Source organism: Pleurodeles waltl, chromosome 9, assembly GCF_031143425.1.
Source record: "Pleurodeles waltl isolate 20211129_DDA chromosome 9, aPleWal1.hap1.20221129, whole genome shotgun sequence".
In the NCBI taxonomy this organism is placed as follows: Eukaryota; Metazoa; Chordata; class Amphibia; order Caudata; family Salamandridae; genus Pleurodeles; species Pleurodeles waltl.
The window spans coordinates 479496109-479514807 of NC_090448.1; the positions used below are offsets into that span (position 1 = coordinate 479496109).

Here is an 18699-nt window from a genome sequence, read left to right on the forward strand (position 1 = left end):
CTGATGGTGAGTTCTGTCCCAAACTTCATGAGCAGAAATCACAAGCGTATGACACAAAAAAATTGACTTTGAATGCTACTGTACTTAGTACATCTATGTGCTTTACCAGATAATTAATAAAATAAAATACATTTAAAAAGAGCTTTTATGCTTGCTGCTTGTGCAGTTTGTTTTGCATCCGGAGATGCATATGTTTTACAATTGAAAATACCTTTAAACGTTTAATTACTAACATTTTATTATTTAGCCATTATCAGACTAACAATTTGTCCAGGGATATGTTTCATTTGTTTAGTAATGGGAAATAGAGAGAGACATCTGCGATGCCCTCTGGATTTAAAATGGGTACTTTGTGAAACATTCACCCGATCGCAGCATAAAACCCATGAGTCTAATTTAAAAAATGTTAAACTATTAATTTAACACCTAAAACCTTCATTCCATATGCTGCACCTGTAAATAACGAGACTGTGAGATAAAGTATTTACCAGGTGTGATCACTATTCACATTTCAAATTTTCGTCTTAAAATGAGCAATTACAAGTGGACGTTTGTATTTACCACACCACATTTTGCATTTACTTGAATATTCTTTACGTTTTTCATCCAGTGAATTAATTCACCTAGGGAAAAGGGATATGTGTACTGCAGTACTCAGAATGTTGATCTCTTGTCAATCGCGTTTTTTGCAGGAATCAACATTTGCCACCCTACTTGGAATTAGGGCCTTAGTGCTAAAAGGTTGACTGTTTTTTATCCTTTGTGTGTGAGTGCAGGAGGAAAAGCTGTTTGTTGTTGTGAGTGCTGAACCTTTCAGAAGCATGAATAAATAGAATTATGTCATCTTCTGCACCCTTTATGAGAGGTTGAAGCAGTACTGTGCCAAAGGCTCATGTTGAAGTGCTAATAATAAATGTATATACTGTTTTAAAAACATTTGTTTGCATTGCTCATCCAATGTTGTTATTTTTCCCACAGAGAATCATTCATATCCGGAATATAAGTTGTGTTGTTTGGAAGATCACCATTTTTACTGGGGCTGTGGTGAAATAGTTTTTCCGTCATGGATGAAGTAACGGTAGTTAAGGAAGGATGGCTTCATAAACGCGGTAAGTGACTCATTGCATGGTGTATGAGTTACAGTACCAACATTTTATATAGAGGCTTTACTATTATTGACTGCTTCGTATGCTAATGAAAGTTGTACTTCAAATGGTTCACCTGCTAATTGCATTAATAGTTATTACATTTAAAATGTATACCGCAATAAATGGAAATACTGGTTTGATCCTAATATCTCTACCGATGACTCATTTTGTAATTTAATCTGGTTTTGAGCTAGGATACTATAAACTACTTGTATTTCTATTTATTAAAAATGTGCCCAAAGCTTTAGGAGAATTAATTTTAATATAATCTTGTTTTGTCTCTTTTTCCTCAAAAATAAAGATAAAATGGGAGCTAAAATACAAAAGAGGACTAGTTATGAGGTATAAAATCACTCTTCACAAAATGCACTGGTATGTCAAATTCAAACAGGCTTTATTTGACAGATGTTGTCATAAAAGTGTACATAAGTAAAACAAAAGCAATACATTAACCATAAACAAAACATTTAAAAAAAGCATTTAAGACTCAGGTCGAATAAATGATGATGGGACCATATGAGACAGCAAAATACAAGATTTTGCAGTTAAAAGCCAGAAAGAGGAAAAAAAAAAGGTGTGAAACCTGTGAGGATGTATTCTGTTCAAAATATAATTATAAAAGCACAAAAATAAAAACAGTAATAAAATATTCCAACCTTGCAAGCAAGTTGCGCAAGGTCTTCTCCAAACATTGTAAGATTTCTCCTGACATTGTAAATATATGCTATTCTATAAATACTTTTTAAATTCTTTTTAAAGTAGTGAAATTCCTTTTACGCCCATCTCCTGTGGAAAAAGGGAAATGAGATTTTCGTTAACATCAATGTTTGTTATTTCATTGATTTTAGTGGTAGAAATACATTTGACTTTTGGGGCAAGGCTACCACAGTTTTCTGAAAGTGTAACCCTCTGGTTCTAATCGCCATCCAGATAGGAAATGGATGCAACGTAATCTATTCTGGTATCGTTTATCATGAGGCTGGGGGGTTTTGGTATCACTTTCCCACACCTCATAGCAAATGTCTTGCTCTTATTAACTAATAGCCCCAGTTCCTCCATATTGGACACAAAGCACGTTAGTAACTGTTGCAGTGCAAGGGGAGTTCGTGCCATAAGAACAGTATCATCAGCATTTATTAGGGTGGGAACAGTCCTGGACCCTATTTGGGGCAGGTTGTTGCAGTTAGCAGCTAATACCTTACTTAGACTATTAATGAATAATAAGAAGAAGAAGGGTGCCAAAACACAACCCTGTCTTACACCCCTCTCTATGCTAAAAGGCTGGGTACATTCGCCCATCAGACAATATCGCACTCTGGCGCTGCACCCATGATATGTTTCCCTGAGAAATTGTATGATCTCTTGGTCCACCCCCATGCTCCCCATGATTGCCCACAATGTACTATGGATTACGCAGTCAAAAGCAGCAGTTAAATCAACAAAGACCAAGTACAGCCTCCCTTGTTTGATGATGGAATATTTCTCGATCAGAACCTGTTCTACGGTTCCTAATCCCTCCCGGAACCTATACTGTAAGTACCATAAGGCTTTCTTCTCTTGGGCCCTTTCTTGCAGTCTGTTGAAAATAACGTGACCTGCCACTTCAAGCATCGAATCTAAGAGAGAGATAGGACGATAACAGGTGGGACTGTGTCAATTGACAGATTGTGCAGAAAAAGGAGTAATGCTTAGTAATATGACGTTTGTTTTTGATCTAGCTGTACGTTGTATATATTTTTTTTAATTTAGAAAGGAAATGTGTCTTTGATCTGAGATAAATTAGAAAACAGACACTTTCTCAAAGGACCAAATTTGTCAACTATACACTATGTGGTTACAGCGTACTATTCTTGCTGTATTAATAGTTAATAGATTAAGTCAAACATGATGAAAAAATGTAAGTCACATATTTTTAAACAAGCAAGTATTATATGACTTCTCCAAACATTGTAAGATTTCTCCTGACATTGTAAATATATGCTATTCTATAAATACTTTTTAAATTCTTTTTAAAGTAGTGAAATTCCTTTTACGCCCATCTCCTGTGGAAAAAGGGAAATGAGATTTTCGTTAACATCAATGTTTGTTATTTCATTGATTTTAGTGGTAGAAATACATTTGACTTTTGGGGATTACTTTAAAACCTTCCATCCATGCTCACTTCTTCCTCAGATTCTTCCACAGACACAGCCTTTGCCACATCTGTACTAAGAGTTTTATTTTACTGTATTTGTCTTCCACTGATGTGAATTTGCCAAGGGGACAGCCATTACCCATTTCAACAAGTGTGTCAAGGTGTGTTGATATGATGATCTGCCTGGATATGTGGGACTAATGGCAGAGACTAGGGCCACTGTTAGGGCCACTGTATCACTGATTACGAAGCCTAATGCCTCTGTACCAGTGTTAATGAAATCATTTAACAAATCTGACCGGTGCTCAATTTGTGCTAGTGGCCGAATGTGGTGGGCACCAGGACTCTCTTTTGGAAACCAGGACTTAACTTTCTTCATCAGAATTTGACACCGCGCAAGAAAAAGGAACATAGAAAAAGGAGCAAGGAGAATGATAAAAGGAAGAAAAAAATCTGCAAGAGTGAGATGAAGAAACAGTTGTAAGGAAATGTAGGGTTGTTGGCAAAAAGAGGTGTGATGTGGAATAAAGGCTAAGTAGCCTTGAAATTTGGCAACACTGTTATTTGGCAGCAATAGGTCCCTAAGAAAGACTCTGGTCCCTTCACTAATTATGTAATAAATTAAGCCCTGGGTCTGATCCAGTTTCTGGTTATAAAATGAATATGAACAAAGGTGAAGTGTTAATAATATTCAAAAATCTTTTAAAGATGCACCTCAAAAAGAATTTTCCATAACAAAAACTACTTAGAACAATTTTGATATCTGAATTCCTGAAGATCTGAATGAGTTAATGAAAACGTTTACTGCAGTGTGGGAGGAAACTGAGCTCAGTTGTGTCTAGCCTGACATCGAGCAGGAAAACAAATGAAGAGTCAGCTCCCAATGGGCAGGAGCAGTTTTCCTTCTCCTGTCGTGAGGAAGAGAGTTTCTGTTTGCACTTGCTTGGCAGGAGCTGTCATAGCTCCTGTCAAGCAACAGCAAACACCTGTGTCCTGAGCATGACCACTTTGGGACATAGGTAACGGCCCTGGGGAAGTGGCTTTCCCCAGGGCCATTAATAGCTCCAGGAGAGGGGCTGTGCGACTGCCTCACCTTTGTTACTGCAGTACCTGTCCTGGGGAGGTGGAGCTCCATGAGGCCAAAAACGTCCATCCATTTCAAAATTTGGCCAAGCTCCAGGGAGATGGTGGTTCCCGGGCCATAAATGACCCTGTAGGGGGTAGTCCACGCAGCCCCCCTCCCTTCATGTTGAGCTTATTGGCCATGCCCAGGGGAGACGGCGGTTCCCAGTGCTGTAAAGGGCCTACGGAGGAGGGGCATGCAGCCTCCCTCCTCTGCATTTAGCATTGGCCTGGCCCCAGGGAGGTGGCCAGGCCATATCAGCTGGGGTGCACACCTTCCCCTCAAAATATTAATTTATAGATGCCCCCGGGACTTGGAGCACCCAGGGGCCAATCAGTAAGCAAGCACAGCAGACCGTGTGATTAAAAAAAAAAAAAAAAAAAAAAAAAAAAAACATTCCTTAGATGCATAGGTCTCTGCGATATTTGCGGGAAAATAATAAAAAATGCTATTAGGCCCTGGGTGTTCCTGGGGGACCCTACCACCAGGCCTAGGGTGTTAGGGTTTTGCAACCCTGCCTGTTGGAAAATAGCCTCTCTGAAAGGTCACCATAAACTTTTTGCCTTCCTCCTCTTATTTTTCTGACCTCATTTTTGCTGGCTTTAGGACTCTGGCCACTTTACCACTGCTAACCAGTGCTATGGGCATGTGCTTTCTCCTTTAAAACATGGTAACATTAGCTCCAGTGCTTAATTTGTAAATAAAAATGTGCTGGTGCCCAAAGCCCGCCTCTTAAATACGTGGCTGCTGCAATTAAATGTGCTAACGCGGAATACTGAGGCAGCGTAATCCTGAAGCCATCTCGGGCCTCTTCAATCCATTTACAGCCACTCCCTGCCCCTTCAGCTTACTCCTACAGCTTTCTGCTCTCTCCCGTTTGTGACGCTACTTCGTTTTTCTCTTCCCTCTTTTCCAAATGTGTCTTTTGCTTGCAATAAATGCTTGAGGCAGAAAATTAAGCGCTGGTACTCAAAAATAAATGCTGGTGCTCCGCACCGGAAACAACAAGCTCTTAAACATGTTTCAGACTTGCCATTGCTAGACCCGTGTGTGCAGTTTCACTGCCACTTCGACTTGGGATTTAAAACTACGTGCCCCTTTTTCTATGTATCAGCCACCCCTACGGTAGGCCCTAGTTAACCAATAGGGCAGTGTGTTCTGTAGGTAAAAGGCAGGAAATGTACCTGTGTGTTTTGCATGTCCTTGTAGTGGTAGACTCAGTCGTTTTCCACTACTGTGAGGCCTCCTCCTCTCATAGATTAGCATTAGAACTGCCTTCATATACGTTTGAGTGGTAGCCTCTAATCTGGAAGGAGTGGCCCTGACTTGCTTGGTATTGCCAGAATGGTAATAGAAAATCTTGCTCAGTGGTGAAGTTGGATTTATTATTACTATTTTAGAAATGCCACTTTTAGAAAGTGGTCATTTCTCTGTACTTATTGCCATCTGTGTCTTACAGTCCTCTCTCCAATCCACATCTGGTATGTGCTGGTTGGCAGCTCCCATTGTGCATTAAACCCAGACAGCCATAAACACAGGACACTCAGGCCCTAATTACGAGTCTGGCAGTCTTTAGACCGAAAGCCACCAAAGTGACATTCAGACTGCCACATGACCGTGGTGGTTCCGCCACGGTCGGACCACCAGCACTGCCATGTTTTGCCCGTCTGACGACCTGGCAATGCTGGTGGTGCCAATGCACCAGGGCAGCGCTGCCCTGGGGATTACGACCCTGCTCTCCGCTGGCGCTTACATGGCAGTTTTACCGCCATGTAAATCACTTAATCTATGAGAATTAGTTTAGGAAGAGTTAATTTGCAAAGCAAATATTGAGTATTTATTAGATATGGTCAAATGGGATGGGTACGGTGGAAAAATGTGTGGGTGCACTTGGCCTTCATGATTCTGTAACAATGAAATATCTTATCCATGCAATAATGTGTTCTGCTTTCAATGAAAAGTACAAACAATGTTCTTTCTATTAGAAGTTACCTTTAAGTACATGTTCTAAAAGTATGTGTATTTTTTCCTGCGTTATATCATCTATGAAATACTTTCTTTGATAAGATCAGTGAGGTACATTAAAAACTTGTAAGGAACAGGTGATGTTAAGTAATCTTCTTTTATTGTGCTCTTCAAATATTGAGCCCAAACCTCGAGGACATGGAAGCTGATTTGTCTTTTGAAATGAGACTCTTATTCGCTTGACAAAACGATGATATGGGTCAATAAATTGTGATAGAGTTGCAATTTCAATGTGTGTGGGGGGAGGAGTAGTACAGGAAGTTGGAATAATCTGATTGAGTTGGCTAAAGTGCAGTCTTTTATGGTAGGGGACTTTCTTGAAATTGGAGTTTAATAAGACCAATCTAAAGCCTCTTCAGTGACTGGAGACTGTTCTCCAGGGTGTGTTTTTTGAGGTTGAAATCTGCATGCAACCAAGGACCTGGCTCATGCAGACTTGTGAAAGTTAAAAGGACAGCATGGTCCCAAAGCACTGGAGAGTGGAGGAAGACAGTGAGGCAAAAAAGTTTTCACTGAAGATGTTTGGTGCCTCGAGGTTGCTCATTCTGCATTTGTAAATAATGTTTTTCAGTAGTACGAGTGACCCTTAGAAAACTAATGGACAATGTGCCCAACACGTGTGAGGGTCCTAAACATTTGCTTAGAGGAATTTCCTTCCTGCTTTGTTTTGACAGAGGAATTGAAAGAGATTTGAATTGTTGAATCAGTAAATAAACAAGCATTTTCAATGCAACGGGTCTCGCATTTGTTCGAGTTAGAGCTATTAGCGTTGTAAGGCAAAAACAAAAAATGCAGCGCGATCGTGCAGTGTAAAATGCAGCGCAATCAAGCTGCGTGGAAAATAAACAGATAATGTAGTCTGGACTCCAGGCTGAAAACATCGAGCCTCTTATGTTTTTGGAACTTTACCGGTACTGTGTAGGTGGGCTACACACCGGAAAAGGCATGACGTATGCATGCCTTTTACAAATGAAAGCAAGCGGATTTTAAAAGGCAAGCCCACGAACCAATGTAAGTGACTGACGTGGATTGGGCGTGGTTTCAAGCCCAAAGAGAGATTACAGAATGGACGGAGCACTTTGTCTTGCCCATAAAAATGACATCAGTGTAAAGTTCAACAGTACATTAAGAAATCGGTGTAAAGTGAGAAGCGTCATTATTTCTAACCATATTAGGCATTGGCTCAATATCCAGTGCGAATAGCATAGCGAATATTGGCCGCACTTGTGGCAGCTGACCCAGGACGTTTCTTGTTTATTTCCAAATGTGTGGGAACCTTTGTTGTATGCCAGTTGAACCCTGCTACTGCAGTACACCATTTGCCAGTTTACAAATCTTTCTGGTGCCTAGAGGCAGTATTCATGAGCTTAATTCAAGAGTCTCTGTGCAACCCCTTCCTTCAAATGCTAATTTAAAGGAAATGTTCTTCCTGATTTTAAATAGTCATGCTTGGTGCCAGGACTTTCATACAATGTTCTGGTCACTTAGAGTAATGGGGATACTATGACCCATTTCGTTTCTCCTCTTTTTTCTGAAAATTATCCTCCTCAAATGATTTGGATGTTTTTGACTCTCGCTAATTCATTGTTCACGTGCCAGCTTTGAAGCTAGGACAAGTTTATTTGAAAACCTCTGCCCCTAAACCATCCTGCATCACAGTCTTCCTCTGATGATGACGTAACAGCCTGGCACACCCCTTTAGCAGAGGTTTACCCGCTACAATGCCTGCCGATCCTTCACCAGGGAGCGTAGTTGTGCCTTAGGTAAGGACTCGTCCATTTCCAGCATGGAGATTTCCCTCTTAAAATGAACAAAACGTTTGCTCAATGCCCGTGCTTGATTTCTTAAGAGATAAGAGATTTAATTGATATTTTTCAGGCCTTCCCTGTTTTTTGTTATCCAAGCTTGGAATCAGAATCACGGTTTTATAACCTTTTTACTTGCTGGGTTTGTTTCCTTTCTTGTATAGTTTTTCATTGTTTGCTTCAGTATCGCTGCTTGAAATTATTTTTTACTTATGCGTGCAGCGATGGCCTTCGTGTACTTAACCTTTTGAATCACCAGTAATGTATAGCCTTTTTGTTTGTACATATAGCCCTTGGTGTTCATTTTTTTTTAAATTGTGGCAGATGTCATTTTTTGAGCAAAATTGACACTTTTCATGTTTTTAAATACAGTTCCAGGAGTTTTGTTAGTTCTAAATGTAGTGCCCGGTTCACAAATGGTAGTACGTAAAGTAGTACTGCAATGGTACTGCTCATGTAATACAAAATACATTAAAAAAACGTAAAGCCTGAGGCTTCCGCTTCCCCTATCCTTTTTGTTTGGCTATCTGACGCTGTGGAGAAGATCTCCACACATCAAGGCATGTTATTTAGCAGTACATGTGGGTAGGGCCAGGAAAATGATTCAGCAATGGTGAACAGAGACTGTTAAATGGGATGAGTCTAGGATAAATGGGATGAGTCTAAGAGGGGTTTCGGAAAGACATGCTAATACAAAACACATACACACAAAATAGTACGAGAATTGCAGTTCACAAAACACACTCCTAAAGTTACTGTAGGCCTAAACATATATCAATCCAGGTTCAAATGTACTCAAGCCCAGTCTTGTAATATGTCAGGCACCACACATGTCCAACGAACTGCACTACAGTTGCCTCCATTAGATAACAATGGATGCAGGGAACTAATTCACCCCGTAAGAGCTAATGTTAAATATGTTCAATTAGTTCAACAAAGAAAAGTATATATTGATATATATTTATTTCAAGTGATAACATTTTTTTATATACTTATCGATTATTTTTTACATTTAATAATAAGATTACTTAAAAAATAAATGGAACTTTTTTTTAAAAAAATGGAAACCGTGAAGTGAATCAAATATATAACCAACCTTACTAAATATTAAGTAAACATTTTTTTTGATAAAAAACTTTTATTGATTTTGCAAAAAAGGAAAAAAAAACATAAAGAAAAGATACAGACAACATGGTACCACTTGGTACTTTGGGTCAGTCGCAACACTGGCCCCGGAGGGCTCCACAGACATTGGATACATGAGTTTAATAAACCATGACTTGGTAAACTTAACGATACTTTGAATAAGAAGAATACGAAATATGCAGCATAAGCCTCATTCAGTTATTTAACACTGGAGAGGTAGATGATGAACAGAGGATCACCCCCTAGAAGTTCGTGCTCGGGGGGGGGGGGGCATCCCCCAGCCGGCCCGGGTGTCACGGATAGGCTAGTTGGCCAACACAGTCCCCTATTTCTCCCACACTTTGTTGTATTTATTCGGGCACCCCCTTGCTTCATATACAGGTTTTTCGCACTGTGCGCACCAGTCTACGCCTCTCCTCCATTTGGCCAGAGCCAGTGCCGCTCCAGATTTCCAGTCCACCATAATATCTCTCTTGGCCACTAGGAACACCACTCCCAGAAAGATGCGATCTGTTCTACCCAGCCCGTCTCCTCCATGGCCCCCAGCAAGAGTGGTACGGGCGCCACTTCCACTTCTGATTGCAGGACCTCCGAGACCTCCATCATGATCGCTCTCCAATACGTCATTATGACTGGGCAGGCCCAAACCATATGGAAAAAATCAGGGTTTGAGCATCGGGGGCAGTCAGCAGTAGGCCGGAGGCCTGCCTTAAAGAGTCTTTTGGGGGTAAGGTATGCTGCGTGCAGGTAGAGGGTTTGTAGCACTTGAAATCGGGATGTCATGGTCAGGGTCCGAGGGGCCATTAACGCCTCCCTCCAATCCTCCTCTTCTATGGGGCCCACCCATCCCTCCCATTTTTGAGGAAGTCCCTCGAGAGACGGGCCGGTGTTTGCGAGTAAGGAGCGGTACATTTGGGAGATTCCCCCCTTGCCCAGGTTTCCCATCAATACTTTCGCCTCCATGGGACTAAGTAAAAATTAGTGAGATTAAATGTTTTTAATATTTTAAAAAGTAATATTTATGACTTAATTGTGTGGATTTAAATTATTTTATTAAACACATCTAATTTGAGGTAATGTGATGTTAAATGGAATAATTTCCAGGTTAATATTAAATATTTTGAATTCATGTATTTTACATATAAACGAATATTTATTTAGAACAATACAACTTTATTAGATTTGTGTATGCTTTGGCATCGGGTGATTGATACCCAGATGGTGGAGATTTCCATAAACAGGGCAAAAGTTACTAGTACTATCTTTACACTTGTAAATTCAGTTATAGGAGGCCTAGAACAATACAACTTTATTTGATTTGTGTATACTTTGGCATCGGGTGATTGCTACCCAGATGGTGGAGATTTCCATCAACAGGGCAAAAGTTACTAGTACTACCTTTACACTTGTAAATTCAGTTATAGGAGGCCTCACCACTTCATAGGAACAACACCCTGGTCATGGGTCAGTACTTATGGAAAGATCTGTCCAATTAGGGTTTCTGGACCTTTCAAATCTTGGGACCTTTGTAATCTTGGAGTAAATAGACACCATCACTCACCCAGCTCGAGACATAAGATCACAAATGCTTTCATTACAACAGCTTCTATTCATTACCCATACATGATCGAGACCAAGGACCCAAATTAATGGTGACTGAACAGACACAGATGGATCTGGCAGGCTGTCCCTCCACAGGACGTGTCTTCCAACTATATTGAAAGTTGAGCAGCCTACCATCAATCTCCCCTAGCCCGAGTAAAGGGAACAGTAACAAGGCAGCTACAATTGTTGAAAAATGTACTTTCCCTGGCTCTTTGGTGTGATCTGGATCCCAAGCCATCATTGTTGTTTAACACTGCAATTAAGGAACACCTACACCTACAAAAGTCTGCAGTCAGTCTTTGGAACTTAAAGGCATTAATATATTTTGTGTCGTTTCCGAGGACATTATCTAATGAGATGTCACTCACTACAATACAATGACCTAAGAAATTGAATGGTGGGTCATGCTGTGAACTTGACTTTTGTAGGGTTACTCAGATCTGTGACTCCCCAATATTGCCTCTGTAGCTCTATCGGGTTTGCTGCCTAATAGGGAGGGATTGTTTTAGCACCACTGTGCCAATGTTCCATCAGGGCATGCTATTGTCTTTTGTTTCTTTTATTTTTTCAAGAGGCAGAGAAATAGTGGTCCTAGTCAGTGAGTTGGTGTGGTTGGCCCAAATGTAATGGATACTTTCTTAGGCTCAAATCTGCAGCTTACTCCTACTATCTAGGAAGGTTTTTGTGGAGACTACCCTAAGAACCTCTTTTGATAGGGTTGCTTATTTGCTTGGTGACTGAGGCATTACCTTTATTTCACGTGATCTAGACAGAATGATGCTAATCGCTGTGTGGGCTGATCTGGGTAAAACTTTCATAACCTGTTTTTTAACACAAATATTATTTGCTGTACTAGCAGAAGATAACCTAATATATATTAAGTCTACTGAATCCTAGCAAGGAGTAGGGCCCCTGGCCATGATATGATCCCACCAGAGGGCTTCATTGAAACAATGATGAATAGTGGGTTCCAGACCTATGGCCTGCAAATTTGGAATTCATGAAAACACAGTCATACCTGGACTAATGGGATAGCGGCATTGTAGTCATGGTATAGCAAAAGGTGCATAGACACAGTTAACCTCCCATGGTTTACCGTTTAACAGATACTGATTTAAAAAAAAGTTCTGACAAGACAACAGAGCAAGATTAATGAGACCAACATCCTATGCAGTGTGCATAGATGGCGCTAGAAGAGACTCTTCACAGTAGACTAAACATTCATACAACAGTAGAATTGAGGAATAAATCGTTAGGATGCCTATTTGCACTGCTTTCCTCAACTGAATTTTACACAGTAGAAGTAAGACAGTTATTGGCCAAATTATGAGAAAAGTGTATGAATGAAAATGCAAAGGACAAATATGATGCTTTAGGAAATCCCTCAACCCAAATATGTATAGGTACAGAGTGGTACAAAAAAATAACATGCAAAAACTTTGCAAACTAGAAAGGAAAACCTTTATGTCCCTCTAATCCATAGTAGATATATACAGCCACGTCTGTGATGAGCAGCTTTGGATTTTGGATATTTTGATGGAAATGTGCGTCTCCAAGAGACCAGAATATAACCTAATTGGCACCTTATGGAAATAATACTGCACAGCTAACCTTATGTCAAAAGCGAACAAATTCTCAAGAAAATATCAGAATGACAAATGGGCGGCTGTTTTTTTTTACCCAAATACCTCCTCAGCCACATCAATACTCAAAATCGTGGCTGATTGAGACTTGTAACAAGAAAGAATAATTAATGGTGACTTCTAATTAGATTAAGAATGTAATCTAAACATTGACCATAGCGGCGTAAACTGCATTAATACATAATTAATGAATAATGAAGAATTAAGCTGACAACAATAAAGGGCCTCTGGTTAAATGTTGATGTGAGTTAAACCCTGGATATTGTACTCGTTTTCAAAGCTTTTCCTTATAATTCCATTTTTCTCCAACTGTCAACCTGAAGCTAATTATGCTCGAACATATCAGACTCCCGTCTGTATATTCCTACCTCACACATGCTAACCAGCCAAATATTCTTACATCAGCCGCAGTACATACGTTTCACATGGCAAGTCCCCTCCTCCATTTAGGATAACTTTTCCAGTCACTGCCAATAGTCTGATCGCATGCGCAGGTGCTCTGAAATGGTTAGCACCAAACGCAAAATGGTGTAGAAATTTTGTATTCCCTAAATAAAAAGATGACTTTTTCAAATCTTCAAAGTGTGAATAATTTGAAAAATATTTTAAATAACTATCTTAAACAAGTGATATGACTGCAGTGTCAAGATCATAATTATTACGCTATAATAACATTGTTTACATGTTCATATTGTTCATTAATTAAATCATGTATAGTTTATTATAATTGTAATAGATGATTAATTAGAATTTAGATGTTTTTTGTGTCTTGAGATGGAGTGGTCAAAAATGTTTACTCCAACGTCTGAGACAGTTGTATAATTTGAGGAACTGCAGAACTCTCGCCACCCAGTGTTTTCAGAGTTCTACCAATAAAAACAGTACCTCCTGTGGGTAGGCTTATTGTAACATGTCAAATACGTGACATTGCGAAGTCCGCCTACCACACAGACCGGAACAGGCCAAATAGGTGACAGCCAGAAGTCGGTATTCTGTCATCATAATTTTTTATTTCTGGGGTACCATCACATAAATCATAGAAATTCATTTATAACAATCAAAAGTCCTAAAGAGATACAGCACAAAGATGTTAACATTCAGTATTTAAAATAGCCAGTGCTAGAATGCAGTCAAGCTGCTTGTAAAAATCTACTTAGTCCAAACTCAATTCAACTTTTGAGTGTCCAACTTTAAAATTCCTAATGTAATTTGAACGTTTCTTACTCCCAAATTCAGGCATAATGGTTGAATCCATTTTCTTTTGGGCCTTGAACAAAAGGAGCAAAAGAACAAGATGTGCCCCTTATTCTCAATTGAATTTATACAGTGGGGGCAACACTGAATGTCCTTGGGGACCGGCCCTGTTATAAGAATTATTGCACGATTGCCGATATACTTCAACGTGGGCAAACTACTTTTGTTTGTCTCTCTCCTTCGTGCTGCATGGCGACCATGGCACTCACAGCGCGAACAGGCACACCAGCGTGAACTTGATCTGCAGTATTGGAGTGCTGGTCACATTGTTTGCAGTTACCTAATCAGTCATTTCTTGTGGCTCTCCCCTTAAAACTCTTGAAATTGGTAAATGCTTTACTGTAAAACCGCAATCCTCAAAGCGAAAGCGAGTCTTCCGACACAGCAGAAGAGCCGATACTACAATATTCACTGCATTCGGGAAACTAGCCCCATAATAGTTTTTTGCAGTGCATTACTTTTACAAAACATGTTTGCTCCTAACACAGCCTGTCATGGTTCTAGGCCAATGGGACCACCACCAAAACGTTCACGATAGCGTGCTCGTTCCGTGTACATCATCTTTGGGTACCCACACTAGATTAGTGGAGACCCCCAAAAAATAACCCCTCCTGTCCATTTAGTGACTGTTTGAGCTCTCTCGTGACTGGAACTTTTGTTTTACATCTGGGAGAAGTTTTAAAGGCCTTGTTTGTAATATCGTTGCAGTAGGCCTGCTAGCCCTAAACATGCCCTCTGTGGGCTAAGTATATGATTATACTGCATTACTTTCTTCTGTTTTTTATGGGGGTATTCTCTCTAGGGGCTAACAGTATGGTTACATGCCCATGTTTGTTACAAATAATATTTTTGTTACAGTGCCCTCTAGGAGCTGTTTTGAGCATTACAGTCTAATGTCAAAAGTTTATTTCTGATAAAGGTTTAAATGATATTTGAATATGTTTTAACACTCTTGATATGTTTGGGCGACCCTTCTAGATTATTTCTCCTCTGTGGCTTTCTTATGTCTTTTTTTGGAGGAATTGTGTTAGCCAGCCAGCAACTCTGATGGTGTGGTGGTGCAGATAGAGGAAGAAGGTAAATGGAAGTGCTTTAGTTATATGCAGAACCACTGGAAATATATGGCAAGAAAATATGAAATTACGAGGCAGGGTTGATCAATTTATGTGGCTAGAAAAGTTCAGTTATGAATTTACAATGCCAATTGCTCTAACTCAGTTAAATGCGAGACCTATTAAAGTGCAAATGCTTGTTCCCATATTATAATTTTAAATATTCTATTTTTAAGTAATGTCCCTAGCTGAATGTGGTCCCTGCTGTAATGCTGAATCTATCACAATACTCACATCACCTTCTATGAAGTAGGTCTTATCTAATTAAGTATAGTATAGCCTAGTATAGTCTGAGGAGAGTTGGAGTCCAGTTTTCCATCTGAGGCAAATGCCCTCTATCCTCGTCACTGCTGACCAAACAGTCTCAACTTTTATATTACCAGATAGTCCCTGAAATTAATGTATCTAGGGAAGACACTGTGCATATCTTTGGGTGATATTTATATTTCCAAAATCTTGAATGTGTAGGCACTATTTAGAACAATAATGCTTACTAATGTAAGCCTTGTGGGATACAGAGTTTAGTGAGACAAAATGGTGTGTCAGGAAGGAAGAACTGCACTCAATTGTGCTTGGGGGGGAAAAACTGATTGCAACTAATTTGATTGCAGGTACAAGCCAGCAGTATCAACACAGGTTTGTAGTGGCTAGTGGTGCTAGCAGTCTGCACATTGCATAATCGTTTTAAATTTTCAAGAGTTTATGCGGCTGTTTGCAAGAAGTTGTTTATCAATTTCACCTAACCTGAGAATTTTGATTTGTTGTTGAGAGATTCTGTGGGAGACATCCTAGAGTAGTTGTTGCTTCCAAATGTCCACTTTAAGATAGGAATGTGGGCTGTTTATCATCTCTGTATTATGTGATTTGTCTGTGTTATTTCAGTTTGTTGAAATTGTTGATTAGCACAAAAGGAAACAACAGAGGTAAAGGGAATAAGAGGAATTCGCATGACAACAGATGTTTAACAGAAAGCAACACAAGATGGCAGATATACAGTAAAGCTGAGGCTTCAAGGTCTATTCTGGTCACTTATTTGCACAAGCATTTGCAATTCAGTGGGTCTCGCACTTGCTCGAGTTAGAGCTATTAGCGTTGTAAACTCCTAACCTGACTTTTTCCTGCCACATAAGTTGAAAAGGAGTAAAACAGTTTCACTTAACCGAGCCGATTCAAAGTGCCACACGATGATCGTGAAGGAGGCACACAAAAGGAAAAAAGTTTGCTTTTAGCCATGTAACAGGATCAATCAATCAATCAATCAATCGCGTAATTTATAAAGCGCGCTACTCACCCGTCAGGGTCTCAAGGCGCTGGGGGGGGGGGTGGGGCTACTGGTTGAATAACCATGTCTTGAGGCGTTTCTTGAAAGACAGGAGGTCCTGGGTCTGGCGTAGGGTGGAGTGGTGGGAGTTCCAGGTCTTGGCGGCGAGGTGAGAGAAGGATCTTCTTCTGGCGGTGGTGCGGCGAATGCGGGGGACGGAGGCGAGGGCAAGGCTGACGGAGCGGAGCTGGCAGACGGGGGTGTGGAAGGTGAGTCTGTCGTTGAGGTAGGCCGGACCTGTGTTGTGGAGGGCTTTGTGTGCGTGGGTGAGTAGTTTGAAGGTAATCCTCTTCGATACGGGTAGCCAGTGTAGGTCTCTGAGGTGGGCAGAGATATGGTTGCGGCGTGGGACATTGAGGATGAGTCGGGCGGAGGTGTTTTGGATACGTTGCATTTTCTTTTCTAGGTTGGCTGTGGTTCCTGCATAGAGTGCGTTGCCGAAGTCCAGTCGGCTGCTGACTAGGGCGTGGGTGACGGTCTTTCTGGTTTCGACAGGAATGCACTTGAAGATCTTGCGGAGCATGCAGAGGGTGTTGTAACAGGAAGAGGAGACTGCATTGACCTGCTGCGTCATGCTGAGTGCTGAGTCCAGGATGATTCTAAGGTTCCGTACTTGGGTGGTGGGAGTGGGCGAGGCTCCAAGGGAGGTAGGCCACCAGGAGTCGTTCCAGGTGGAGGGGTTGCTGCTGAGGATGAGGATCTCTGTTTTGTCTGTGTTAAGCTTGAGGTGGCTTGATTCCATCCAGTTGGCGATGGCGTGAAGTCCATTGTGGAGGTTGTTTCTTGCAGTTGTGGGGTCTTTCATGAGGGAGATGATCAGCTGGGTGTTGTCTGCGGAGGATACTATGTTGATGTGGTGGGATCGTGCAATGTTGGTGAGAGGAGCCTTGTAAACGTTGAAAAGTGTTGGGCTGAGGGAGGATCCCTGGGGAATGCCACAGATGGTTTTGGAGAATTCGGACAGATAGGGCGGAGGGCGGACTATCTGGGTTCTGCCGGAGAGGAAAGAAGAGATCCAGTCGAGGGCCTTACCGCGGATCCCGGCATTGTGGAGGCGTGTTCGAAGGGTATGGTGACAGACGGTGTCAAAGGCTGCGAAGAGGTCCAGAAGGATGAGCGCTGCGGTTTCTCCTTCGTCGAGCATGGTCCTAATGCCATCTGTGGCAGCAATGAGTGCGGTCTCTGTGCTGTGGTTCTTGTGAAATCCGGATTGGGCGGTATTGAGCACTTTGCTGTCTTCCAGGAAGCAGGATAGTTGGCTGTTCACAATTTTTTCAATGACCTTTGCTGGGAAGGGGAGGAGGGAGATGGACCGGTAGTTTTTGGGGTCATCTGGGTCCGCTTTGGGTTTCTTCAACAGGGCATTGACGTTGGCGTGTTTCTATCTCTCCGGGTAGGTGGCTGTATTGAGGGAGCTGTTGATGATGGTGCAGAGGTGAGGGGCGATGATGTCACTGGCTTTGTTGAAGATCTGGTGTGGGCAGGGGCCCGAGGGGGAGCCGGAGTGGATGGAGGCTATGGTGTTGATGGTGTCTTTGTTGTTGAACGTTGGTCCAGGAGCATAGAGGGTTGGTGTTGCTTGGTGCGTTGGGTTCGTGGTTGTCAGTGGTTGGCTGGTGGGTCTGGGGTTTGAAGCGGTTGTGGATGTCTTTGATCCTTCGATGGAAGTAAGTGGCGAGGGAGTTGCAGAGCTCCTGCGATGGTGAGGGTTCGTGGGAGCAGGGCCTGGGGTTGGAGAGTTCTTTTATGATGCCGAAGAGCTCTTTGTTGTTGTGGGCGTTGGTGTCTATGCGGCTTTTGTACTAGGTTCTTTTGGTAGTGCGGATCATCTGGTGATGTTTGCGGATGGCAGTCTTGAGGGCGATGTGGTTGGATTCGGTGGGTGCAAGGCGCCAGGTCTTCTCCATTCTTCCACATTCCCGTTTGGAGGCCTGCAGGTCAGGGTGAACCATCTGGCCTTGGGTCTGTGGTGGATGTCTGAGAGTTGTTTGAGTGATGCAAAGGTGTTGGCGCAGTCTTCTATCCATTGATGTAGGTAGGTGGCGGCTGTGTTGGGGTCCCAGGTCCTGGGAGGAGGTGCCTGGGCGAGGTTGGAGATCAGTTGTTCTGTTGAGATTCTGTTCCAGTAGCGACGGAGGGGTTGAGTGGTGAGGCGGTGAGTGATCGGCTTCTGGAAGGAAAAATGGATGCAGCGATGGTCGGTCCAGTGGAGTTCGGTGGTGTGGCTGAAGGAGACGTGGTTGTTGGCTGAGAAGATGCGGTCGAGTGTGTGTCCAAGTGGTAACCACACCACCCCATGGAGGGACAAACGTAAAGCATTTACCAATTATAAAAAAGGATTTTTGAAGGGCAAGCCTATGAATGAGCAGTAGTGATTGGCATG

At 41.7% G+C, this 18699-nt stretch overlaps 1 protein-coding gene across 3 annotated transcripts in view; it reads left to right on the top strand.

Moving 5' to 3' along the window:
- Positions 1-18699, top strand: part of AKT1 (AKT serine/threonine kinase 1) — a 416301-nt gene that overhangs the window by 66430 nt on the left and 331172 nt on the right. For all 3 annotated transcript variants that reach the window (XM_069207320.1, XM_069207318.1, XM_069207319.1), the window contains exon 2: positions 979-1109. In XM_069207320.1, the coding sequence (XP_069063421.1) occupies positions 1064-1109 (46 nt within the window). In that variant the 5' untranslated portion in view covers positions 979-1063. The remainder of the gene's footprint in view (positions 1-978; positions 1110-18699) is intronic.